The sequence below is a fragment of the Geotrypetes seraphini genome, chromosome 13 (assembly GCF_902459505.1).
Source record: "Geotrypetes seraphini chromosome 13, aGeoSer1.1, whole genome shotgun sequence".
In the NCBI taxonomy this organism is placed as follows: Eukaryota; Metazoa; Chordata; class Amphibia; order Gymnophiona; family Dermophiidae; genus Geotrypetes; species Geotrypetes seraphini.
This window is the reverse complement of record NC_047096.1, coordinates 1,492,383-1,519,532: the sequence shown is the minus strand read 5'-3', so window position 1 is coordinate 1,519,532 and position 27,150 is coordinate 1,492,383. Positions and strand designations below refer to the sequence as shown.

The 27,150-nt window shown below is 43.0% G+C and overlaps 1 protein-coding gene across 1 annotated transcript; it reads right to left on the bottom strand.

Annotated features, from left to right (window-relative positions):
• Positions 1-11,646: 11,646 nt before the first annotated feature.
• Positions 11,647-25,468, bottom strand: MDFI (MyoD family inhibitor). Its single transcript, XM_033917780.1, has 4 exons — positions 25,007-25,468; positions 17,356-17,541; positions 13,219-13,485; positions 11,647-12,708 (listed from the first exon to the last, which is right to left on the bottom strand). The coding sequence occupies exons 1-4, from the start codon at positions 25,080-25,082 to the stop codon at positions 12,455-12,457; spliced, it is 783 nt and encodes a 260-aa protein (XP_033773671.1). The 5' UTR covers positions 25,083-25,468; the 3' UTR covers positions 11,647-12,454.
• Between the last annotated feature and the right edge of the window lie 1,682 nt (positions 25,469-27,150).

Genomic DNA, 27,150 nt, shown 5'->3' with positions numbered 1-27,150 from the left:
CGTTTAAGTGGTCGTATTACTCTTGGGAAAACTGGGCTCTTCATCAACTGTTAAACTTTTAAGGAACCAACAAGAAGGATAAACAAGTATCACCTGAGCCTCCAAAGTTACAAAGGGTCAGACTGATGAAGGGATCTGCGTGGAAATAATAACATCGTAAATGACGGCAGATAAAGACCCGAATGGTCCATCCAGTCTGCCCAACCTTACCCTCTCTTTAAATTACTGATTTTTTTTTGTTTTTAGCTATATCTGGGCCAGAACCCAAAGCTCTGCCCAGTGCTGTGCTTAGGGTCCATCTACTGAAGTCTCCGTCAAAGCTCACTCCAGCCCATCTAAACCATCCCAGCCTTTGAAGCCCTCCTCAGCCCATCCTCAACCAAACGGCCATGTCCTGGTCTTAGTTCTTCAGTATGTACCATTATTTTCTGATTAGAGATCCTCTGTTTTCATCCCATGCTTTTTTTGAACTCCATCACTGTTTTCTTCACCACATCTCTAGGGAGCACATTCCAGGTATCAACCACCCTCTCCATAAAGAAGAATTTCCTTACATTACTCTTGAGTCTCCCACCCCTCAACCTCAAATTATGTCCTCTGGTTTTACCATTTTCCTTTCTCTGGAAAATATTTGAATGTCTGAATCATATCTCCCCTGTCCCTCCTTTCCTCTAAGGCAGTGGTTCCCAACCCTGTCCTGGAGGAACACCAGGCCAATTGGGTTTTCAGGCTAGCCCTAATGAATATGCATGAAGCAAATTTGCATGCCTATCACTTCCATCATATGCAAATCTCTCTCATGCATATTCATTAGGGCTAGCCTGAAAACCCGATTGGCCTGGTGTTCCTCCAGGACAGGGTTGGGAATCACTGCTCTAAGGTATATATATTCAGGGCTTCCCGTCTCTCCTCAAAGGTCTTTTGGTGCAAACCTCCTATCATTTTCGTTGCCCTCCTCTTGACCGCTTCAAGTCTTCTTATGTCCTTCACCAGATACGGTCTCCAAAATTGAACACAATACTCCAAGTAGGGCCTCACCAACAACCTGTACAGGGGCATCAACACCTTCTTTCTTCTACTGGTCACGTCTCTCTCTATTCAGCCTAGCAAACTTCTGGCAACAGCCACTGCCTTGTCACACTGTTTCTTCACCTTTAGATCTTCAGACACTATCACCCCAAGGTCCCTCTCCCCATCTGTGCATATCAGCCTCTCATCTCCCAGCCCATATGGCTCCTTCCGATTTCTAATCCCCAAATGCATTACTCTACACTTCTTTGCATTGAATTTGAGTTGCCAGATATTAGACCATTCCTCTAACTTTTGCAGATCCTTTTTCATGTTTTGTTCCTGCGGGGATGGAGAAAAATTTGCCCCCGTGTCATTTTCTACACCAACTTCTTATCAAAGGGACCTTTTGCACAGTTATTTAGCTGTTTGCCTAACCCTGACCTAACACTGAGCATTACATTCTGAAACCATTTACTGCATCAGTGTACATGGTATTTCTATTGGGGAGTTTTCTTTTATATTGATCTTGGTTTCTCTTTTCTGATTTTCTCCTTTTACTTTTCTGAAACACTTCCTTTCTTTTCTTGACATCTTTCCTTCCTCAAGCAGCCACTCCTTCCTTCTTCCTCACCATTTTCCCTTATTCCTAGATTTCTTATCTTTCAACCATTTCATTTCACTCCAAAGTTGAACTGAGATCCCTGCATGTAGAGGGAGTTACTGCTCAAGCCTCAAACGCTTTAAAATCCTAAATCGCAACATTCTAGAGCTCAGATTGTGATGTCATAAGGCCTCATTCCACCAATGCCTAAGCTCCGTCCTCATCTACACAAGCCTCAAACACTTTAAAATCATCAGTGTTCGAGGCTTGTGCGGTTAAGGCAGAGCTTACAGGAATGAGACAGCGACAAAACTCATGGGGACAAGATGGGACGGGGAAATTGAGTTCCTGTGGGGAGTGAGACAAATTTGTCCCCGTGTCATTCTCTAGTTTGGCGGAACATTGCTGATCGTGTGTAAAATCAACCTTCACAGCACGGCTACTCCATTCCGGTCCTTGAGGTTCAGAGGCAGGCCAGGTTTTCAGGATATCCACAATGAATATGCATAAGAGAGATTTGCATACCAAGAAGGTAGTGCAAGCAAATCCTCTCATGCATATTCATTTGGATATCTTGAAAAGCTGGCCTGCCTCTGGACCTCAAGGGCTGGAACTGAGTAGCCCTGCTGTGAAGTCCTATTGTCTGGATCTTCCAGTGTATTTGGTGCCCATTTTTAAAATTGTCCCCATAGGGCAAGCAGGGTCCTGTGTTTTTCTAGGCTTGCTTGATGAGTGCGTGCTCCAGGCCTTTAAGTGGCTGGCAACACCTCTGCTTTTTTTTTTTTTTTTTACATAACCCAGCACCTCTCGGACTTCGGTCACTGTCTTACTATCCTGTGTTGCTATGCTCACATTCTCATGGTTAGTGTACACTACTCATATTCACCCCATTACTTTGTTCTCTGTTGAACTTCTGAGCCTCAAATACCTGCCTTCAGCGATGAATTAAAGGGGGTATCAGGCAGCATTCACATAAGGGCCACATGGTGGGGGGAGGCATACAGGTTTAGATTAGGATATAAGATGGAGAAGGAAGGGCACATGACTTGGGGCTCTTAATTTATTCCTCCATGTCATAACACTATATTTGCATTCAGTCTTTGGTTACCAAACTTGACCCTTCCTGAAGCTTCTCTCAGCTCACTGGAGTGTTTGGTCTCATTATAGACACAGTCCAAGGCTACAAGGACATCAGGGCTCAGAATTTACAGCGGGGTCCCTCTGTTCTCATTCCCCCAGGGGAAGAGCTTTTCTTGAGGTCTGCCTGGCTTCCCACCCCATCAGCTGATTTGCTGCAGTAGAGGAAGTTCCAAAGTTCTCACTAATTAAATCTTAATTGACACTACACTAATTAACTTCTTAATTACTTGGAACCACAAAATTAACAGAACACAATCCATGCTAATTGTTAATTATGATGGCAAAGCTCCACCCATCTTCCTCTTTCTTAATGCAGAGATTGTGGAGTTAGAACAGAGATACTATTTCTGTGGTCACCGCAATATCCCGATAAGAACTCCAGTCCCTGGAATACCCCGATTAAAATGGTGGTCACTGTATATCCCATTAAGCACGGTCATCAGAATACTCCGCTTGATACGATCATTGGAATAGCCTGATATTCAATGGAAACTTCTGGATAGCAACTAGCATTGGATATTCAGGTATAAGTTCAATCTCTTCCTTTTTAACCCTGGTGTATAAACCTGATCCTACTGGGACAGGTCGAAGGTCCATCAAGCCCAGTATCCTGTTTCCCATAGGGGTCAATCCAGATCACAAGTGCCTGGCAAGATCCCAAAAGAGTAAAACAGATTTTAGTATAAAATTACCCTAAAAGTGATTTAAATGGGGAAAAAAATCATATTTAGCTTAACAGGAGGCAGTTTACTTTCCCCTCTAAGAGATGGTTGTGGGAGTGTGTGGTGTAGTGGTTAGAGTTACAGCCTTGGCACCCTGAGGTTGTGGGTTTGAATCCCACTGGGCAAGTCATTTAATCCCCTTTGCCCCAGGTACATTAGATAGTGAGAGACCACCAGGACAGATAAGGAAAATGCTTGAGTACCTGCATAATTTGTAATCCGCATAGAATTGTAGGATATGCAGAATATAAATATTTTTTTAAATGGTTCAGTGTGATGACAAAAGAGGTCCTTGCAAATGTCAGTACATGCCAGTGGCGTAAGGTGAGGGATTAAGTGAATCCCCAGTCCTGCTTTTCTTATTTTTTTGTTTACTTTCTGCTAGATCAGGGGTAGGTAACTCCGGTCCTCGAGAGCCGTATTCCAGTCGGGTTTTCAGGATTTCCCCAATGAATATACATTGAAAGCCCAGTGCATGCACATAGATCTCATGCATATTCATTGGGGAAATCCTGAAAACCCGACTGGAATACGGCTCTCGAGGACCGGAGTTCCCTACCCCCTGTGCTAGATGCAGTGTGATTTGTTGAGTAGGCAGCCAGCTCAACCAGTCAAACCATATCAAACAAAATAAACAAAATGAAAAAGCAGGGCTCTAGGGCTGGGGATTCTCCAAACCCCCTGAAGGCCCTGACAGGACTGATCCGAATTTGATTGGCTGAGCAGCTTCTGCCTGTTGCCTGCTCAACCAATAAAATTCAGAGCCGTGCCCTCAGGGCCTTTAGGGGGTGGGGCAAATTTCCTGAAGGCCCTGACCACACACCACTGGTACCTGTAAAGAACAATGGTCAAACTGGGCGAAACTGGGACCTTCTACTTTCAGGTTGTACCAAATTTCATAGGAGCAGGACCTTCCTATCTCCCCTCATTTATTGATGTGTGTAAATATCTTACCATGCATTAATGTGATTGAAAAATGTTCAAGATGCAGCTGCATTGTTTAAAAAGGAGTCTATTTATTAACTATGCAGTTGAATTAATTAGTAAATGAGTTCCTCAGATTGTCAAATTTTTGGTGTGGAGAAATTTGTTAGGTTTGCATTTGAAAGAAATTCACCCAAGGCGGTGTACAGCGAGAGGACTCTGGACATAGGTGATAGACCGAGTATTAAAAGTATTAATCTGCTAGTACTCAGGCTGACCGTGTCACACGATACACAATTAAACATCTTAACATCGACAGCAGAGGTGGAACATAGATGAGTAACAGGACTTTAGACAGAAACAAGAGTGACTAACTTAAAGGAAAATGTGCAAACAATCTCCCTAGGGTGGGAGTGGATCGGCAAGTGTGTGTGACTAGCTGGTTAGTTGTTTCTCCCAGTAAAGCCTTGGGCTTAGTGCACCTGAAATATTACTCACAGGGAGCTCAAATTTGGGAAGACAGTAACCCCGACACCTCAGCTCAGAAAGGAGATGGCATCTGATACGTTGCCTTTCTCTGGTTACAGTCAAAGTGGTTGACATTTTAGATACAGAGACTTCTTTAGTGGGTTCTCAAGCCACTGCATCGACCATGAGGCTACAACTCCACTCCAATGAGACAGAAGTGATTAACGCAGCTGGTTTTAGTGTCAAATCTGTTTTTATTGCTAGACAAACATACATAACAATGCAAAAAGCAAACCAGAGCGATACAAAACAACAGAGCAAGGCATGTACAGCCCATCCATCTTATATAGAAAACAAAACCCAACCCCTCCTCACCATACAACAAACTCTAGAAGTCTCACCCCACCCCAGACCCACCCAACCTCCACCTCAGACCAGGCCCCATAATAATAGTACTATTTGTAAATGCCATTTCTTCCAATATAATCTTAGTAACAAAATTAAACTACACAAAGCACACTCTTTCCCCCCCTTTTCACAGCATTTCTTCCTCTCTCTTCCACCCCTATTGGCAACATGTCTCCCTCTCTCACTGTCCATCTGTCTTTCTCTCATTCCCTCCCTTGCTGCAAAGGAAGTGGGGAAAGAGAGAGAGAGGGATCCATGGTGCTTCTCTCCAACTCTCTCTACTGCCACATCCAACATTTCTCCCTCTCTTCTTTCCCAGACTGTGTGCAGCATCTTTCACCCCTGCCAACCAATCCCATAACCAACATTTCTCCTTCTATCACCCCTCTCCACATCTCTTCCTCCATCCATCCATCCATCCATCCACCACTACATCCTTTCTCCCTCTCTCTCCACCTCACTCCTCTCTCATCACCATATCCAACAATTCTCCTCTTTCTTCCTTTCCCCATGTACACCATCTCTTTCCCTCTCACTCAGACCCATGCTCAACAATTCTCTTTTTCTATTCCCTCCCCCACCTCAACATCTTTCTCTTCCTCCCTCCATCCTATGTCCCAAGTTCATGCCCCCTCCCTCCTTCCCAAGTTTATGCCCCCTCTTTTCCTTCTGTGTCCTAACACATTCCCTCTCTCCATTCTGTGTCCCAAATTCATGCACTCCCTCCTTCCTTCAAGTATATGAATCGATTTTCCATACAGAGTTACCCCCTTTATAGGATACTTTGGCAACAGCATGGCAAATGTGTCATGCCAATAAAGTTAACCCATGGATTTGGATTTAGTTAATTGTACGTGAAAAACCAGAAACATCCAACTGGGGAAAAGGTTTGAGATTAACACGATACGAATTGTGTTTTGGCCGTGAGGATCTGCCTCAGGAATCTAAAGCAGAAAATCCAGCCTATAACAGACCGACACGCTAGACAGAAAACGCACACTTCAGCCTCTCCTGCACCTCCCTGGCCTGTACTGATGGGGGGGTAATACAGAAAGGTTTTAAATCCCAGCCTGTCCCTCTTCTGGGTAAGTCAAGAGAGAGAAAGAGAGGAAGAGAAAGCTACAAAAACCAGGGAACATACTTTGAAATAGGAAGAAATATTGCTTTACTTAGACAATAGTCCATAGTCTATTATTGAGAACGACATGGGGGAAGCCACTGCTTGCCCTGGATCGGTAGCGTGGAATGTTGCTACTCTTTGGGTTTTGGCCAGGTACTAGTAACCTGGATGGACCACTAGTCTGACCTAGTAAGGCTAGTCTTAGGTTCTTAAGCTCTGGAATAGAATAGTTAAACTGCCCAACCCTACGCCATAGCTGGTTTTAAGAAGGGTTTGAACAATTTCCTGGAGGAAAAGTCCAGTCTTGTTATTAAGAAAGACCTGGGGGAAGCCACTGCTTGCCCTGGATCGGTAGCATGGAATGTTGCTGGTATTTAGGGATTCGGAATGTTGCTATTACTTGGGGTTCTGGAATCTTGTTACTCTTTGGAATTCTGCCAGAAGTCTCGACTAGACGGATCATTGATCTGACCCAGTACGGCTGTTCTTATGTTCTTAAAGGGGAGAGCAGAGGAGTGGAGCTCAAAATACAGGGAACAGCGAACATGCAAAAAGCAGAAAGAAGGAAAGAGTGTAAGACAGGAAGAGGGAGAGGAAAGAAAAGCGGAGGGGAAAGGGGAGCATAGAAGGGTAGGGGAAGAGAGGAGCAGTGATGGATTGATGCTGTTGCCCTTGAAAGCACTTTTGCCAAAGCCTGGAGCGTGCTCATCATATGAGAGAGAGAAGCCGAGGACGGGTTACCCTGCTGGCAAGGACACAGTGCGGTGCATTGAGATAAAGGCCAGAGCAGACTCTGGGGACCACCGACCGCATCGCTCTTCATATTAATCTTTCTTTAATTATTATCAGTATTGGTATTAGTATTAAACAGCGTCCCCCATCGCTCCCCGTGAACTTCCATAATGGTGTCATAAATTTATGCTATAAAAGGTAATGGAGAGAAAGAAATGGGATAATTAGAAATAAATCTTTACCAGGCCTCCATTTATCACTCTGCCTAGACCCAGCACCCTTCCAGCTGATTAGCATGGCCTGTGATTACTGGGACCCAGCCTAGCAGGTTAATCAGCTGCTTTCCCTACGTAGCACCAGAACCAGCTTCGGAGTAGTGTTTGGGAGGAGACCGATTGCCCCAGACGTGCAGTGAGAAACAGGCGCAGTGTTTCGGAGGTGATTGAATCCTCCAGATGGGCAGATCTACTGCTACTCTGTGCCCCAGATGTGCAGGCGCTGTGTTTGGGAGGGAAGCTTTGTTCCAGATGTGCAGAGCCACTTCTTCCTCTAGAATATTACCAAAATCGGACCGTTCCTCTCTGAAACACACATTGCGCTTAGACTAGAGCAAGTCGCTACTCTCAGGCTTTCTGCTTAGCCATCTCACTCCCTTCCAATCCTTCCAGAATTCAACTGAATGACTCCTATTCCGGGCAAGCCGCTTTACTCACGTTACCCCTCTCCTAAAGCCACTTCATTGGCTTCCCATCCGTTTCCGAATACAATTCAAACTCCTTTTACTGACCTACAAATGCACTCAACTCAGCTGCCCCTCACTCTCTCTCTTCACATATCCCCCGTGAGCTCCATTCAGCTGGTAAGTCCCTCCTTTCTGTGCCCATCTCTTCAACTGCCAATGCCAGACTCCGTCCCTTCTGCCTTGCTGCACTGTATGCTTGGAACAACCTGCCCGAATCCCTACAGTGGGCTCCGTCTTTGGCAGTGTTCAAGGCCCAGACCCTCTTTGAGAGTGCTTTAGACTCCTAACTCCTCTCCCCTTGGGTTCTGCATCCCCAACCCTCTACGTCATGTCTGTCTGTCCAAGTTAGATTGTAAGCTCTTCCGAGCAGGGACCGTCTATAAATGTCAAAATGTACAGCACTGCGTACGCCTTTCAATGCTAAGTGACAAGTAGTAGTGATTGAATCCCCCAAATAGTGCAGTGAGAAGCAGACACGGTGTTTAGGAGGGAGAGTTTGCCCCAGATGTGCCGTGAGAAGCAACACTGGATGTGTTTGAGTGTATTTAAATGAAGAGTGCCGTCACTGAAGTGAAAGTAGCTTTGTATCCTGACCTTGCTTCCAGGGCCCTCTTGAGCTTTGTGCAGGCAGAGCAGCTCCCTAGGGGGCATGTCACACAGGGCACATTGCTTCCACAGAGTCTTAAGCAGGTCTCTGCTGCATTCCAGAATTGTGTGATCTCAAGAGAGTGACTGCACATTCCAAAGAGACATAATGAGACTGCTGCATATTGCAATGAGGCAGGTTTGGGTAGTCTACATTTCAAGAAACTCTTCTACAAAGTCTTTATCTAATGTTCCTGACATGCAGGACCTCAGAGCTGCCATCAGGGCCGGATTAACCAATAGGCCAAGTAGGCGCTTGCCTAGGGCCCGAAATGGTCAGGGGGGCCCGATGAAGGAGGGCATCAACATTGTTTTTTCCAAATGGCGATGGGCCCCTCCAGCATCGATCGGCAATGCGGGCCCCACTCCAATCGACAACGCAGCCCCCTCCCCCATCGACGGAAAGTAAGACAAGCAAGCAACGCGGATAAGAAAGGCAACGGGAACTGTAATTGTGCAAGCGGTGCTGCTTGCCCAAAGCTTCCCTCTGATGCAGCTTCCTGTTTCCGCCTGGGCGCATGGTGGGGTGGGGCGGGGCAGGGGGCCCAGTGTACTTGTGTGCCTAGGGGCCCTCGACGAATTAATCCTGCCCTGGCTGCCCTGTCTGTAACGCAGAATGCGATTACAGAGGAGACGATGTGTAAGTTGCAATTTTTAAAAAGGTTTCTAGGGGTTATCTGGGAAACTACAGACCTATAAGCTTGACAGCAACTATTATGAAGAGCCAAATTACTGAACATATAGATAAAAATGGGACAGAGTCAGCCAAGGGAGGTCTTGCTTGACTTCTTTGAAGGTGTGAATAAACATGTGGAGAAAGTTTAAGTTTCAAGTTTATTAGGTTTTAATATACCGACCATCAAATAAATATCTGGCCGGTTTACATTACAATAAAAAAAAATATAGGTAAGAAAGAAAAAAAATTAATATAATAAATATTTAGAAGTACATATAGTGTATATTAAAACATAAACAAGACAAACTTGATAGTGAGGAGAGAGGTTTATGGGAGGGTAAAGTTACATAGTAGAGAGAAAAGGGAGAAAGAGGGAATGGGAATAAACATTTGGGTGGGGAAAAGTCTTTTTAAATATAATTTTTGAAGGTAAATGATTGAAAATATCAGGAAAAGTAGAGACTAAACTGAAGTGAATGTGTCGCGAAATAGAAAAGTCTTTAGGCCTATCTTAAATTTATCCAGTTGTTGCTCGTCGCAAAGAGGTTGTGGTAAAGAGTTCCACAATGTAGGAGCAGAGACAGAAAAATTTATTTTCCGTGTGTAGTAAAAGTGTTTTATAGAGGGGATCAAAAGGAGATTTTGATTTGTAGATCTTAAAGTACGAGATGAACATTGGGGAATAAGGAGTTTGTGTAGAAATGAAGGTAGATGGGAGGATTTTATTTTAAAGGTCAAAAGGATAATTTTGTATGTGATTCGGTGGGCCACAGGAAGCCAGTGAGCGTCTTTCAGAATTGGGGTGACGTGATCATATTTACCCAGTTTATAAATGAGTTTTATAGCAGTATTTTGAATCAGTTGGAGACGTCGGATTTCTTTTTGGGGAAGACCGTTAAGAAGGGAATTACAATAGTCAAGGTGAGAAATGATCAGAGAGTGAACCAGAATTTTGATAGATTCGATCTGCAGAATTGAAGTTAATGAACGAATGATGCGGAGTTTATAGAAACATGTTTTTATTATAGAACTGATGTGATCATGAAATGATAAATCTTTATCAATAATGACCCCTAAAAGTTTTATTTTTGTTTCCATTTGAATTGGAACTGATTTAATAGTAATTTTTTCCTGTAAAGATTCAGTGTTCTTGGTTGAGAATAAGAGGCCACGGGATTTGTTGACATTGAGGGAAAGTTTGTTAGAGTAGAGCCAGTCATTTATGGAGTCCAGTTTATTGTTTATATCTTTTATGTCACAGTTATTGGAGGAGTTGATTGGATGAAGGAGTTGAATGTCATCTGCATAGGCGAAGATCGTAAATCCAATAGATTGAGCTAGAGTTAGAAGAGGAGAAAGAAAAATATTAAATAGTAAAGGGGATAGAATAGAACCTTGTGGAACACCATAAAGGTGAGCCAGTTGATGTAGAGTATCTAGATTTTCAGAAAGCTTTTCACAAAGTTCCTTCTGGTGTTACTGAATCTCAGTGCAGCATTTGACACTATTGGCTATCCTTTCCTCATTGCGCAGCTCTCTGACATTGGAATCCGAGACACTGCGTTACAAAGGGTTGCTTCCTTCCTGAACTATAGATCCCAAAGCATACTGCTCAACGATGAGCTTATTGAAACCGATCAAATACGGTCTTCTGCAGGGGGCTCTACTATTCCCCTATAATTCAATCTCTACATTAGACCACAAATAGCAAATACAGAGTCACTTCTTCGCGGATGACATCCAACCATATCTACCGCTAGGAGAAACTCGTGACTCCCAGATCAAGAAAATCATAAACTGCTTCTTGGAAATCAAAAACTGGATGTCCCTCAACAAATTACAATGAAATGCCTCCAAAACAGAATTCCTTTGGATCCGCAAAGAACAATGCAATCACACCTGTTCTTCCATGCAAAGGACCAAGTGTGCAGCCCAGGAATACTCCTTGACTCCTTGTCATCAGTGACACGGCAGAGGAAAGGCCCTAGTGGGGCAGGCCATGAGTAGCCTGCTTACAGCGCTGCATCTGCCTGCCAGATTTTGCTGCTGCTGCTACTTTAGGAGGCTCTGGAGGTATGTCAGGTCTCACCAGGGGGAGGGGTGGTCACTGAATTGGTAAGTCCGATTCGTAGGGAAAACATTTTGATTCAAATTGATTCACTGAAGTGAATCAGTGAATCGATTCGAATCGGCGAATCAGGCAGCACTAATTAGTACTAGATCCTCAGTATGTGTCAAGTTAGAATAAAAACTTGTATTTAAAAATTTTGCACTGTACAATCTGTAATTAAACTTTGGAATTTGTTGCCGAAGAATGTGGTGAAATCAGTTAGCTTAACAGGATTTAAAAAAGGCTTGGATAATTTCCTAATAGAGAGGTCCATAGGCCATTATTGAGAAGGCTTGAGGAAATCCACTGTTTATTCCTAGGATAAGCAGCCTAGAATCTGTTTTACTTCTTGGGAACTGGGTTGGCCACTGTTGGAAGCAGGATCCTGGGATTGATGGACCTTCAGTCTGTCCCAGTACAGAAATTCTTATGTCCTAATGGCAAATTGCAACCTGTAAATTGTATTCTATGTATATTGGTTTTAGATCCGTGTCGAGTTAGGAGAAAACCTTGTATACTGTAACTATGGCAAATTGAAACTTGTTATCTGTATATTATGTATGTCAACCTGTCACCCGCTCTGAATTAAATAAATACATGTTTAATAAGCTCCCTTTCCCTAGGTACCTCTTTGGATTATTACTAAAAATAAGATATTTTTATAGAGAGGAGGGGGGTGTTACAAATGACGAAATACACTAGGCAGGCCACTGCCTATCAATCTCCTCCTCTCTAATCAGCACACTATCGGAGGGGGAGGGGGAGGGGTGCCGTTATCTCATTCACTTTCTTTGCAGTCATGTGAGAAACCTTGTAAATCACAGAATGTTCTTTATTTATAGAAACTGGTATCCCTGAACTGGGCCAGAGAAAGATGCTGGTGGGATTCCCGGATAGGAAGGTCTCAAGAGCAGCAGGTAATCCAGGAGCTTCGTTTCAGTATCATTTCGTAATGTCATATGTCAGTTGCAGAAGAAAATGAAAATACAGTCCACAAGTTCACAGTCACTGAGTCCTTCTCACTCTGTTTCAAGAAGGGCTAACTAGAAGCTGCTCCCTTGGAGTGATCAGCTGTCACTCATCAGCGCCTCATCAGTTCTCCTGCTACTCAGGGTTCCTTTTACTTATCTTTCTCCCTCAGGATTTGGCTTTTTTTCATGAGGAGAAACAGAGGCCACAGCATTCCATGCAAATCTCCAGGCAGTCCGCAGACTCACAGCAGGCGTCCATAATGCCGCAGTCAAGGTCGCAGGGTAGATCGCAGTCGGCACATTCCCCGGGGCAACAGCAGCAACACAGGCAGGATTCATCTGAGGTGCATGATCCACAAGTGATGCAGTCCACGACAATATTACACAGCATCAGGAACTTACAGAAGAGACAGGCCAGGATGCAGTGAACACAGCAATCTGGGTGAAGGAAGAAGAAAATCAAAAGACATGAGAGAAAAGAGGGACTAGAGCCAAGAAGAAGAAAATTAAAAGATAGAGAAGAGACAGAGAAAGGCAATAAGGAGAAGGGGAAGAGCAAAGAAAGAGAAAGAATACAAAATGCACCTTAAGGAAAAATCAGACAAGTTTATGAGGAAAGTGTCACGTGGCACGTAGGCTAAATCATCTTTATCACCTGAGACAGCAAGTGCAACGGCTCCAGATACCCAAGATTGTCAGGATATTAGTGAGATAACGTTGAAAGGTCAGCAGATAACGGTGACCCAGAGATAGGGTGAGGGGGTGAGATGTCATTGGAGACTCTGCTATCACTGGAAGGTGATGGGAATGAGGGAGAGCTGAAACATTCTTAGGGGCAAGTAATAGGGTTGATAGCGGCTAATGAGGGAAAGATTGGACACATTAGATGATGATTTCATTAAGGAGGAGATGAGACATGACATCATAGTCTTTGATCTTAAGACCTACCTTGCTGGACCTCCTTGGGGATCTGAGAGGAGCTAGATTTGGAGCTGGCCTTGCTTCTCTGGCTGTTGACGGATGGGTGTGGCTGCAGCTTTCTGAGAGGTTTCTGAGAGTTACCGATGGAGATGAGATTGGAGGACGAGATACCATCATCTGTTCCGCTCTTCATATTGTGCACATTTGGGGCTGGATTATTGTTGCTCTTCAACAGAGGTGAATGGTCTGTACTGTTGCTGAAGCTGAGCGGGGGAGACCTGGTCTGTGGCTGACCTGCAGGGAAGACGAGGCAATGGTATGAAGAGAGCGAGACTTGGGCCACAGATCCATCTAGAGGTGTGGAGAACTCCATGCAGTGACAACATCTGAGATTAGTTCGCTAGAGAAGTGTTTCTCAACTCGGTTCTGGAGGTATTCAGGATATCCACAATGAATATGCATAAATGTGATTTGCATGCACTGCCTCCATTATATGCAAATTTATTTCATGCATATTCATTGTGGGTATCGTGAAAACCTGACTGGCAAGGGGAGTCTCTGGGACTGAGTTGAGAAACACTTCTCTAGAGACATCCAACTCATGCTGTTCATGAGATCTGTCTACCTATGTATTTGCGTTTAGAATTCCTACAATTTTGTTGTTTTTAATATTTAACGATTTGTAATGTCGTAAACCACTTTGGAAATGAAAAGCGGTGTATCAAGCCATAATAAACTTGAAACGCTACATCAATTAACCTGACGATCATTTCTCATAAGTGAAGGGTCTTAGTTGCTTTTTCATCCATATGGAGATAGTCAGATAGTCAAGGCCTCTAGGAAATTCCAAAACAGTTTGGATTTGTAAGTTTAAAACTAGGACTAGCCAAAAAGTCTCCCTCCTGAGAATGGGGAACATGGGCAGCAGGTCTTGCCCCTGCTTGAGCCTCCTTGAGCATCTTCCTGCTGTTGTCAGCAGATATTGAAAGCCGAATTGCAAGCTAGACCCGAGACTGACACCCATTCTGGAAGACTTAAGAGTCTTTCGCTGTTACCATTTGGCTACCTGAAGAAATTTTGAAACGTAGCACATCGAGGCCAAAGAACTATACACAAAAGATAAGTGTTTTTTCAATAATACAATCTTTCAAGTCATGCACATAGAAAAGTGTGTTAAGGTGGAAGTTTTGCAATGATTGGGTGGTGAGGCTTTTGGGGGACTTTCCTCCATGTCTCTGAGCACAATCTATCCACTGATTAAAGTATAAGGAATATGGAGTTTCAAGAGGACTTTTAAGAAGTTACACTAGCGTGTTTTTTGTTTATAACTCAGTTTCATCAGTAGGGAATGGAGAGAGGAAAGTTGAAATTCCAGCTAGTTTTGTGAGTGTTTGTAGGATAATTAGTGCTGCATATCAACTTATTGAATAAATAAATACATTTTTATATTGGACTCAGGAGATGATGAAAGGAGAGAGATTTATTTGCCCTCCGCGAATTATCAGGATAGAAAGAAGAGCCTCAGTCCCCAAGACCAGCCCTCTGAACTGAGGGAAAGGGTTAATGCGGCTCCCTTCAGTAGCTGGTTTAAAAGTGGCTTTTTGTTTGGCCAAAAGCTAAATTCTTTTCTCCTTCTCTCCCTTCAGTAAACAAGTGATGAGAGAGCAGAAGGCCTGCTGGAGGGCTGAGCCCCACGAAGAACACTGGCCCCTTTATGCTGGATGGTGGGGTGAAAGGAGGGGGTGGAGGGCTACGAGACAGCCTGAGTGCTGGCTAAGAACAAGAGCTGAGTCTGCAAAAGTCAAAGGATACCAACAAACAAGATACTTCTGTCTGGAAGCAGCCAGGACTGGGAAACAACATTAATACTGTGAAGTAACCAGGATCCAGCGTGCGGGGCAGAAAACAGGACACAGTACTGGGTCAGACCAATGGTCCATCAAGCCCAATAGCCCGTTCTCACAATGGCCAATCCAGGTCACCTGGCCAAAACTCAAGGAGTAGCAACATACCATGCTACCGATCCATGGCAAGCAGAGGCTTCCCCCATGTCTTTCTCAATAACAGACTATGGACTTTCCCTCCAGGAATTTGTCCAAACCTTTCTTAAAACCAGCTAGGCTATGAACATTTACTACAACCTCTGGGAACACTTAACTATTCTCTGAGTGAAAAAAAACTTTCCTCCTATTGGTTTTAAAAGTATTTCCCTGTAACTTCATCGAGTGTCCCCTAGTCTTTGTAATTTTTGACGGAGTGAAAAATCGATCCACTTGTACCCGTTCTACTCCACTCAGGATTTTGTAGACTTCAATCCCCTCAGCCGTCTCTTTTCCAAGCTGAAGAGCCCAAACCTTTTTAGTTTTTCCAAATACGAGAGGAGTTCCAGCCCCTTTATCATCAGACCAGGAGAAACCCTCCCTGGCAGAGCTGAATAAGTGGTGGACAGAAGAAGGTGCATTGGGGAAGGATTAGGCTGTGATATAAAAAAATCTACAAACGTCATGTCATCTTGGATTTTCCCTTCTCTCCTTTAGGAGCAATTTCTCCAAATGAGTTAGTTTTGCCCCTAGTATGACAGGAACAAACTTCACTCTTAAGCCAGAGTATGTGGAGTTTAATCTCAGTCTCTCAGATTTACGTTACATGACATTAGGGACTTCTATTCCGCCTATACCTTGCAGTTCAAGGCGGATTACAAAAGAGCTAACGGGACATTTCCAGTGAAGTTACAACAGTTTTGGGGTTTTTTTAGTTACAAGGGAGGAGAGGTAGCTGGATTAATTCCGGAAGAACTTGCAAATTGGATATTAAATTGACTGTACGTTACTGTGTGATATAACAAATAGATTACAGTTAGAGTACAAATAAGATTACGTTACATTTCAGGGATCAGAATACTTGGTTGGTGTTTTGGGGAGGAAGAGATTATTTAAGTGGAGGTTTTGGGGGAGAATTTATCTAGGAGGAGGGGGAAGGGTTGGGTTAAGATACTGCTAACACTGCCAGAGAGCTTCCCTCTGGAATTCGTAAGATATGACCCCTAAAGGCAACCTATCCAGGTGTGCTCGGAAATTCTTTTTCATCAAACTGTGTCTGTCTATATATTCAGAAATTTTGTCCAGCACCAATGTCAGCCTCACTTATCTACACTTTCAATACATTGGTTTTACACTGGCCACCATCCAGACCTCAGGTTCTGTGACTGTTTTAAATAACAGATTAGGGATTAGTGGTTGTAACAAGTTAGCAATTTCATGTTTGAGCTATTTTGGAACTCTTAGGTGAATACCATTCAGTCCAGGTGATTTCTTACTCTTTAGCTTGTCAGTTTGATCAATTACATCTTCTAGATTTAGTGATTTGCTTTAGCTGCTTCAAATCCTGACCAATTAAAAAGATTTCTGATACAAGCATAATCCTAACATCCTCCTTGTGGTGATCAGTGTTTTTTTGGGGTGTTTTTTTTTGGTTTTTGTTTAAATACTAGGCACCCTGACCTTTCTACAGAATATCTGACTATTTTAGTGCCAAGTGTACCCAGGTATCTGCACTGAATACTTGGTATCAAATAGCTGCAGGTGATATTCAGACTGGTATCCTGATCGAATGACCTTGAACCAAGGGGACAAGCTTTCGACTGTCTAACTGCACCCAGATCCTGGACTGAATATTGCCACTCACTGGGTAACTGTGGAGCGCTGAAATGGTCTCTCCGGATTTTCACTGGTATTATCCAGTAAATTCTGGAGACCATCAACCCACTTGTTTCTCTGCTATTATTCTGTCTGTCCTTCCTGAGCTGCTTTTAATCCACTGGCTGTGAGTCCAAATGACTCCCTCACAGGCTCTTTGCTTTCAATATAATTCCTTTCCCTTGGACAGCCGGCTTCTTTCCAAAGTGTCTTTCACCTGCATTATTATTACTATTTTATGCCAGTGCTTTCTTTTTCTGGGTCAGCTTTCCAGTTCCTAAAATCACCTATCGTATCTGAATGCAACTCACTCTGACCTACAGTACTAGAAAGGTATGAGCCAAACTGAACTCAAAAGCAGAATGAATTAGGGAATGAGTTGCAGATTCCAGTCCCACCACCTTCACACAAAGGGAACTCAGCCATCTCACAGCATTCTACATCTACTGGAGGTCAGATAGAGACTCACTCGTTATGGCTTGCAGAGGTTCTCCGTCGATGAGCGTCTTCTGTCCGTCTGCTCCATTGCTGTGGAGTGTGAGGCCTTCTGCCTGATTCAGGTCCTTCTCGTCCTCTTTCTGACTGTTGGAACTGTGTGTAACCGGGTCTAGCATTGAATTTTGCAGGCAAAAAGTACTTTGATTTTTCCCTTTATCTGAAAGATCAAACAAATATTTGAGGTCGGTTTCTACAAATAGCAGATGAGAAAGAGAAATCTAATCTAATATTTGTGTGTTGACTTGAGGAAAGGAAGGGAAAATGGTTAAGGGTGGGAGGAAGGAGCGGAAGGGAGACAGGAAACAAGACTTAGGCGAATTAAGTAAAGGTCCGATGCTTTTTCTCTCGAACTCTTGGGCCTACCAGTTGGCGTTTCTTCCTAAGGATCATTTCCGCTTTCATCTCACTGTCCTGTTTCTGGACCACTCATGTACAACAGAGAAACAGGCGGCAGGTATAGTTTTAAAGAGCTGTTTCTGTGAATGTGGGTTGGGGGAAGGGTTGCAGTAGTTTTCGGGTTATTTATACTTGCCTCACAACAAATACAGACATAATTATTATCATGACAACAGATGTACAAAAAAATATTACAAATGATAAAATGACTAATCAAGTGACCAGCACTCTCTCACACAAATCAAGATTCAATATTCAGGTACCAGACTTCATTTTACAGAAAAGATGGTTTTTTTCACGTTTCAAGTTCAAAATTTATCATACTGCCCACTTGAACCTTCTAGGCGGTGTACAAAAAAAAAAAGCCATAACAATATGCCAATTAAAATGCAATATAATCAAAAACAAACCGAGGGAAAAGGCAATTTTTAAGGACAAAGACGAACGGGAAAAGAGGGAAGAAGGGATTTGAACTACATTGATAGAAAGAAAGAGAACGCTTAAGGGGAAGAACAAAAGGATGGGGAGCTGTAAGTAGAAATCTTTCTTACATCTAAGTCGTCCTTAAAAGACATCAAGGAAAAGGAATGTCTTTCGCTTCACCTTAAAACTGATAAGTGTTGTATTTTCCCGCAAGTAGTTCCAGAGAAAAGGAGTGTTAATGGAAAATTTTTTTTCTAAGTGGGAACAGTAAGGAGATTATGAGCAATAGATCATCTTTTAAAATTCTGCAAGTTTTCCTGCTGGCGAATGTATAATGGAAGCTCGTTGCATTCCCTGGGACCTATACATGAGAACATACTGGCCCTAGACACCTTCAAGCTTAATTCCTTAACGGTCTACAGAATTCTATGAACATCAGAGTTTTTACCACTGTGGCTGGCATTAAAAAAGCCTGGGGGGGGGAGGGGGTTGCATTATGTTGACATTGTAATTCCTGATAATAACCAGTTATCTTTTTGTTAATCCACAGTGAACTTCAAGGTTTTGTTTCATACTGTGTAATATCTCTGGATATCCCCAGTACATTTGATACTGTCAACTTGGAGTTGTTATTGTTGAAATGATCAAATCTTGGCATCAGTGGTGAGGTTGGCACAATCTTTAGTGGTTTCTGAAAGGAAGATAATGAAGAGAGGTACCTCATGGATCAACGTTATATGCTTTGCTATTTATCATCTATATGGTTACATAGGGTGTTGATTACTGAATGTAGGCCGATGACGTTCTGGGTTTTTTCCCCTTTGAAGGACAATCTTCAGGAAGTTGAGTTGGATTTATCTAGGTATATGAATGAGGTGAAGGTTTGGATGGATGAATATGGGTTGTAGCAGTTTGTGAGTGATTGTGAGTAGTGAAGATATTGAGAAACTTCCTGACAATTTTTTTGAAATGGGATCACAAGGGGGAGATGAATGCTCTTTCGTTCCTTAGGAGTAGAATACCGCCTGTATGAAGATGACAACTTGTTCTTTTCCCCATAGGGAATTTGCAGGAAACAGAGATAAATTTGACTAGCTATTTGCATGAAATAACGATGTGTATGGGGCAGCATGACCTACAGCTATATATGAAAAAAACGGAGGTTTTGATTTGGGAGAACATTGGCATTGTAAGTAGTCCTACGATACTCATCGTTATGGGCACACAATTACTGGTAAAGCCTGAGATGATTCCTAGCTCTCTATGAACCAACACAGCTAACATGGTACAAGGAGGATATGCACAACGTCACATCTTATGTAGATTAAAACTGATGCTCTGCCGGTGGATTTTCGCTCTGTCGTTCAATCCTGATTATTATCTCAAATTGATTACAGCAATCTTTTGTATCTCGGATTGTCAAAGAAAACACCAAACCTGTCCAACTTCTGTTGAATTCAGCGGCTAGATCTTAAAAGCTCTCCTCTGGTTACCTGTTCAACAGAGAATTTGCTATAAAGCTCTATCTGTCGTTCATCAAATATTGGACTCCTCTTCTCCTACTTGTGGGAAGTCTATCAACCCGCAAGATGTTTGAGATCTGAGGGAGGGATGTTCCTCATCAGTTTAAAAGAAAATGGGATTTGTTAGGCTAAATCTAGAATATCGATTTTCTCATTTACCTGTAAGAATCTCTGGAATTCAATTCCAGGTATAATAATAATAATAATAACAGTTTATATACCGCAATACCGTGAAGTTCTATGCGGTTTACAAAAGATTACAAGAGGTTCAAAATGAGTGAACTTAAGAGAGAAGAGAGTGAGAATAGGTCAAGAAAACCGTTATTGAGAGAGGTGTGTCTAGGTATGTTTTTAGGCGCTTCCTGAATTCCTCGTAAGTGGTGGGCGAAAGCAATTGTTTTAGGTCTTTGCCCCATAATGCTGCTTGATGTGAGAGAAGGTGTTCGTGGTGGTTTTTTAGTTTGCAACCTCTGACTGGGGGGGAAACAAAGTTCAGATGTGAGCTTCTCTTGTGTTTGTTGGTGGAGAAGGTAAAAAGGTCCGTTATGTATTTAGGGGCTAGACCATAGAGTACTTTGAAGCAGAGGCAGGCGAACTTAAACTTTACGCGTGCTTCTGTCGGTAGTAAGGTGTCACGTGATCAAATTTCTTTAACCCGAAGATAAGTCTGATTGCTGCATTTTGCACTAGTTGCAGACGTTGCATATTCTTTTGGGAAATTGCTAAATAGGCGATGTTGCAGTAGTCAAGTTGACCTAGTACGAGGGATTGTACCAGGATTCTGAATGCTGACGTATCAAAATATGACTTAACGGATCTCAGTTTCCAGAGAGTGAAAAAACTCTTTCTGATTATGGAGTCCACCTGGTCTTTCATGGTTAGGCATTGGTCCAGAGTTACACCCAATATCTTCATGGTGGACTGAATAGGGTATCTAAGATCGTTGATGCATAGTGGGGTTTTGGTGTCAAGCGGGTGAGGGGAAGCAATGAAGAATTTAGTTTTTTCTGAATTAAGTTTGAGCTTGAAGTCTGTCAACCATTGCTCCATCACATTTATTACTTCTGTTGTCTTGGGAATGGTTTCCGAGATAGAGTTAGCAGATCGTAAAGTCATCTGCGTAACTGAATAGTTTTATCCCTAGCTGAGTTAATTGTATGCCCAATGAGGACATGTAGACATTGAAAAGCAATGGGGATAGCGGTGGCACACCGGATGAATTGCTCCAGGTATTGGAGAGATCGTAGTTGAAACGTACCTGATAGGTACGAGATGTAAGGAAGCCACGAAACCAGTTCAACACCTCATCCCTAATGCATCCAGGCATTGAAGCAATTTCCCATGGTCTACCAGATCGAAAGCAGAGCTCATATCGAATTGCAAGATCAGGGCATTGAGGCCCTTGCTAAACAATAGGCGCAAATTGTCTAAGATAGCCGTGATTACTGTCTCCGTACTGAATAAAGGTCTAAAACCGGATTGAGTTTCATGGAGGAGAGAGAACTGGTTGAGATATTCCATCAGTTGGGTGTGAACCAATCCCTCCATGATTTTTACATAAGTGGGATGGATGCTATAGGTCTGTAGTTGGTTATTAACGTTGATGATTCCTTTCTATTTTTTAGGATTGGGGTTATTATTATGTGACCGTTAATGAGGCCATTTTTTAGGTTATGGGCTAAGTAGTGTAACAATGATCATTTAAATTCTAATGGCGCCACTTTCATAATTTCTGGGGGGCATGAGTCCAGGACGCAATAAGATTTAGAGTATTTGTTGAAAGGAAATCCAAACCATGTCTGCTGGTATTTCATTTCCTTGAGCGTTAACTATTTGGTGGTCACTGGGGATGTTTGTTAAAGAGTTTTTTCTTAGGTTTTTAATTTTTGAATCAAAATGCAGCGCTAGGTCATTTGCAGAGGGTAGTTTAGAGTTGTGCACGGGAATGGTGTAACGAGTGGTGTCAAATAGATTTGTGATCAGGTTGAACAGCTCTTTTGTATTGATTCCTTGTGAACCATTGCAAGATAAGTTGATTTTAGTAGAGTAGAATGCTTTATGTTTGTCTTTTATTAGTTGTTTGTAGGTTTTAATGAGATGATGCAAAGATCGTGTGTCTGAAGAAAATATTAAAAACACAATTGTTTGTGGTTATTATTTGTTTTAGATTTAAAGAATTCTGTATTGGGGAAATTTGTGGGTTAGATCGACTTATTTGTTTATTGCATTTTATAATGTTTGTTTGTGCTTGAAATTGTGGATGAAATGTTTTGTACATCGCTTAGATTCATATATTTTTTTACAAAATAAATAAATAAACTGCATATTCTATATAGATTAAGATCGAAGCTTCCATCATGTATTCATCTAAGTTTCTGGAATATTTATCAACCAGCTAGAAAACTGCGATCTGAAGGAGGAATGATGAATGTTCACTAGTCCTTTTACTAAGGTGCGGGAGCTGATCTAGCGTGCGCTAAAAATTAGCTAACACGTACATAGGATATAATGGACACGTTTGCACGCGTTAGCATTTAGTAAAAGGACTATTATATGAGTTCGAGGGTGTCCATATTCTCCATAGCAGGAGTTAAACTTTGGTTCATTTGACTTTTAAGAAAATGTTAAAACTCAACTGTTTGTGGATGCCTTCATGTCATACATGATGCGAGGACATTGAGATTGAGCGATGGAAAGGAAGGGAGAAATTTAAATTTGACATTGTTATTTTATTATATCGCCTTATTGAGAAATTCCAACATTACTGTCCTGTAATATCTGAGCTCTATGTCGTGTGTTTTAACATTATGTATGTTTCTAATGTAAACCGCTTAGACCAGGGGTGTCCAATGTCGGTCCTCGAGGGCCGCAATCCAGTCGGGTTTTCAGGATTTCCCCAATGAATATGCATTGAAAGCAGTGCATGCAAATAGATCTCATGCATATTCATTGGGGAAATCCTGAAAACCCGACTGGATTGCGGCCCTCGAGGACCAACATTGGACACCCCTGGCTTAGACCTAAGCAGTTTAGAAATGTTTTAAATAAATAGATTGTTTGTTTACTCCTTCAAAAAGTACAGACTAGGGACATGCCATGAAGTAGAGCAAAGAGGAGAAAATATTTTTCCACTCAGTACATAGCTAAACTTTGGAACTCGTTGCTGGAGGTGTCATAAAAGCAGTTAGCATAGCTGGGTTTAAAAACGGTTTGGATAAATTCCTGCAAACTCCAGGGACCATGATTAAGATGGACACAGGGAAAGCCATAGCTTATCCCTGGCGATTGGTAGCATGGAATGTTGCTACTCTGGGATTCTACCAGGTTCTTCGGACCAGGACTGACCACTTCTGGAAGCCCAGTTGGTTATTCTTATGTTCATATGCAGGAGGCAGTTGTGTTGATGTTAAGGTGAGCTGGTGTGATAGTGTTGGCATGAAAATGTGCTGAGATGAGGATGGATTGAAAGAGGGATGGGGTAAAGGTGGCTTAGTAGAAGGAAGTGTTGAGGTGAAGATATAGCGACACTAGAAAAGGTTCAAAGAAGAGCGACCAAGATGGTAAAAGGGATGGAACTCCTCTCATATGAGGAAAGGCTAAAACGGTTAGGGCTCTTCAGCTTGGAAAAGAGACGGCTGAGGGGAAGATAGGATTGAAGTCTAGAAAATCCTGAGCGGAGTAGAATGGGTACAAGTGGATCGATTTTTCACTCCATCAAAAATGACAAAGACTAGGGGACACTCGATAAAGTAACATGGAATGTTGCTACTCTTTGGGTTTTGGCCAGGTACTAGGGACCTGGATTGGCCACCGTGAGTACAGGCTACTGGGCTTGATGGACCATCGGTCTGACCCAGTAAGGCTTGTCTTATGTTTTTATGCTATTGAGACAGACATGGGGGAAGCCACTACGTGGAATGATGCTGCTATTTGGATTTTGGGCAGGTACTTGTGACCGGTGGCCAATCCAGGGTTAGATGGACCAATTCTTCTGACGTGAATGTACTGTTAAGTTGGCATGCGTTTCTCTAGATTTGTTTTCTTAAAATTGTGCTGAAGTGAAGGCAGGTTGGCTTGAGCTTGTGTGTGAGAGAAGGTGTGTTGGGAATCAAAGTATGTGCATTTGTGAACGTGGAAGTAGAGAACAATTAAATGGTCGGCTGTGCTTTCTACTCTTTCCATCGTCTCCGAAAGCAACAGTTTAAATGAAGTCAAGTACACCCAAGAGCAGTGGTTCTCAACCCCCCTAGCCAGTCGGGTTTTCATGATAGCCCTAATGAATATGCATGAGAGAGATTTGCATATAATGGAGGTGACAGGCATGCAGATCTGCTCCATGCATATCCTGAAAACCCAACTGGCTGGTGGTCCTCAAGGGTTGGGGAACCAGTGCTCTAGAAAGAGAGCTTCAGAAGGGGAGTCAAGGGTGGGAGTCGGAGAAAGAAGAGAATTCCTGGAGAGCAAAATGTGGGCTCTTTAGTTTGTCTATAGAGCAGAGAAACTACTGAGCAAACCCTTGCCATGGGCTTGGAACAATACATTTCCATTCAGTCTGATCTTTATTTAACTGTTGAGAGCAGTGGGTCATTGTTATGGGATGAACTGAGCTTTCTGAGAACCTGTTCGTTAGCCCCTGCCCAAAACTACAGAGGATGGCAAGTCCTAGAGGGAACCGGTTGCATTTCTTCAGCACCTGAGTAGAACCGCCTGCGTCCAGGTGATGTCCAAGTTCTCCTACTCCCAGCAAACAGTCAGTCACCCCCTTACGCTCTCCAAGCCCACCCCTGGGGGAAGAAGGGGAGGGTGCAAGAGACTATGATGGCCGAATCGGTCTCTCCGCTCCCAGGCTGAAATACGCCTCAAAGGACGATCCCTTGAAGGCCTCCTCAACTTTAGGAAAGCAATATAAAACGACCTCTTCACCCATCTCCCCTGTGACGCCTGGAAACCTTGGAAGCTATCTGTGGCAGATCCAACCTGTAAACTGTCTCTGTGTCAATGAGGAGAAAACATGTCCTGAAACCTGCCAAATCCTGTGTAAATTGTAACCTGTTCAAGAAGGGAACGCATTCATTCATTCATCCATTCATCCATCCATCCTCTTTTCTGAGGCTTCATTGCACCTTCCTAGTGGCAGAAATGGCAGATCCAGCACCACTGATCTTGGGATCTGGGCTCTTCCCTCAAACAGGGAGATTCAGGACAGCATCTGCCCCCCCCCCCCCCGGGGGGAAGAAGCTTCAGAAAAAAGCAAGCGACTGCAATTTTTCTCAAAATTACCTGTGGCAGAGGCTGAAGGCTGGCACTGCTCCGGCTGCGGGAGTCCATTGGGGCAGTTCCCCTTCCCTTCGGACATCTAATCAGCACGTACTGGGCAGAGCCGCGCTAACCCTTCGCCAGATGTACCATGAAGCTTCTCTTCGTTCGGGCTTAAGCGAGTTTTCGTTCTTCCTCTTCGCTTGAAACTTCTCGCTGCCTAAGTCGAGCTCTGCCTCCGGGCTTTGTTCGTACAGGAAATTACATCCTCTGCGATTACCCGCTTCCTTCAAATCACCTTTAAGGATCGAGCAACAGCCTGCGATCTGCTGGGTTTCTGGTTTCAAGGCTCAGGAAATCGCGCGAAGGGGGGAGGTAAAAAGCTGAACTTGTTTGCAAACATTTCTGTCCCTTCACTCAGAAGCTGTGAACCCACGACTGACAAAGCCCAATTGCAGGACCTCACAGGAGACCCTGAAACGTGGGTTCTAACCAACCAAGGTGGGTGGGGCTGAGCTAAACCACATTTCAGTCGTTCCACTGCTATTTTTAGGCACCTGTTCCTTCCAGAATAATCATGTCAAAATAATAAACTTTAGATACTACAAAACCCTGAGTGGTGTAGAATTGGTACAAGTGGATTGATTTTTTTACTCCAGGAGCCACTCGATGAAGTTACAGGGAAATACTTTTAAAACCAATAGGACCAAACATTTTTTCAATCAAAGAATAGTTAAGCTCTGGAATGCGTTGCCAGAGGATGTGGTAAGAGCAGTTAACCCAGATGGATTTTAAAAAGTTTGGACAAGTTCCTGGAGAAAAAGTCCATAATCTGTTATTGAGACAGACATAGGGGAAGCCACTTCTTGTAGCAAGAAATGTTGCTACTCTTTGGGATTCTGGAATTTTGCGATTCTGTTACATTACATTAGTGACTTTTATTCCGCCATTATCTTGCGGTTCAAGGCAGAATACATAAGAGTTACAGAGTTGAGCGGGTTACTTTAGAGGATTGAAATGCTTCCTGCGGAGTTAGTTTATCTTGATTGATTTCTTGAATAGCAGGGTTTTCATTTCTTTTCTGAAAGTTTTGTAGTCTGTTGTCGTGATCAGTAGATTGGATAGTTGGTGGTCAAGTTTCGCTGCCTGCGTGGCCAGTATTATGCTTGGAATGTTGATACTCTTTGGAATTCTGTTTGGAATGTTCCAACTAGTTGGGATTCCGGAATCTTGGGATTCTGCTTGGAATGTTGCTACTCTTTGGGATTCTGCCACCGTGTAAACAGGAGACTAGCCTAAATGGCCAGCCCAGTCTAACCCAGAATGGCTATACTTATGTCCTTACGTTTAGGGGTTTGAAGTCCGAAAAGCAGCATAGGCACCTCTATGTCCCCAAGAAAGAAGACTCCAAAAGTGCATGGAAGACGATCTGAGAATAAACACGTGTGTGCATGGTCTCTAGTGCCACCTACACTTCCACTCAGTGTACACCCGGCAATGCCAACCTGCAGTGGTAGGAAAGCCGTCCCCATCCACATGTTCTTATTGATTTTCATTGATCTGAACAGATTAAATCCATTTTATTACAGAATATAATCATATAGAAAAGCCATTGACCCCCAGGTCTAGTTAGTGCTGGTCCTTCTTTCACGCTGCTCTTTGCAACTCCTCAGCCACCATATTTTTTAATCAAAATCTCTTAGATTACAAAAGAGATGAAATATGGGCACAAAATTATAATCCATAAAAATGAATCATTAACTTTGCTAATCACAGCATTCGTGTAAGTACCAGCCCACCCCAAATCCCACAAACTGGACCCCTCCCTCTTTGAATGGACTGCAAGGAAAGCCCAACGCGTAGAAACAGCGCCTCAAGTGTCTTGTGATTTGACCATAATTGCCTAGAATCAGATAATGCAGGAAGGGGGTGTCCGACCTGTGCAAATCCCATTTCAAAAGTAATTCTTGACTGAGTAATTGAAATTCTCTTCTAGCACCAGTGGAAGCCAATGAAGCCCCATCAAATAAGGGCTAGCTCGATCAAATACAAGGTGGCCACAATGCATCATTTCTCAACCGTATTCTGCCAAATCTCTAAAGCCAGAAGCCTCTTTGGGAAATTATGTTACAAAAGTCCAGTTGAGCCACTATAGCCATCTGGGAAGT

Excerpts from the sequence above, each read along its gene's own strand:
- MDFI (XM_033917780.1), bottom strand. The coding sequence starts at position 25,082 with ATGTCCGAAGGGAAGGGGAACTGCCCCAATGGACTCCCGCAGCCGGAG. Across the intron at positions 13,486-17,355 it reads ACCTCTGCAAGCCATAACGA|GTCAGCCACAGACCAGGTCT; the intron begins GTGAGTCTCTAT and ends TCTTCCCTGCAG. Across the intron at positions 12,709-13,218 it reads CCCCAAGGAGGTCCAGCAAG|ATTGCTGTGTTCACTGCATC; the intron begins GTAGGTCTTAAG and ends TCCTTCACCCAG.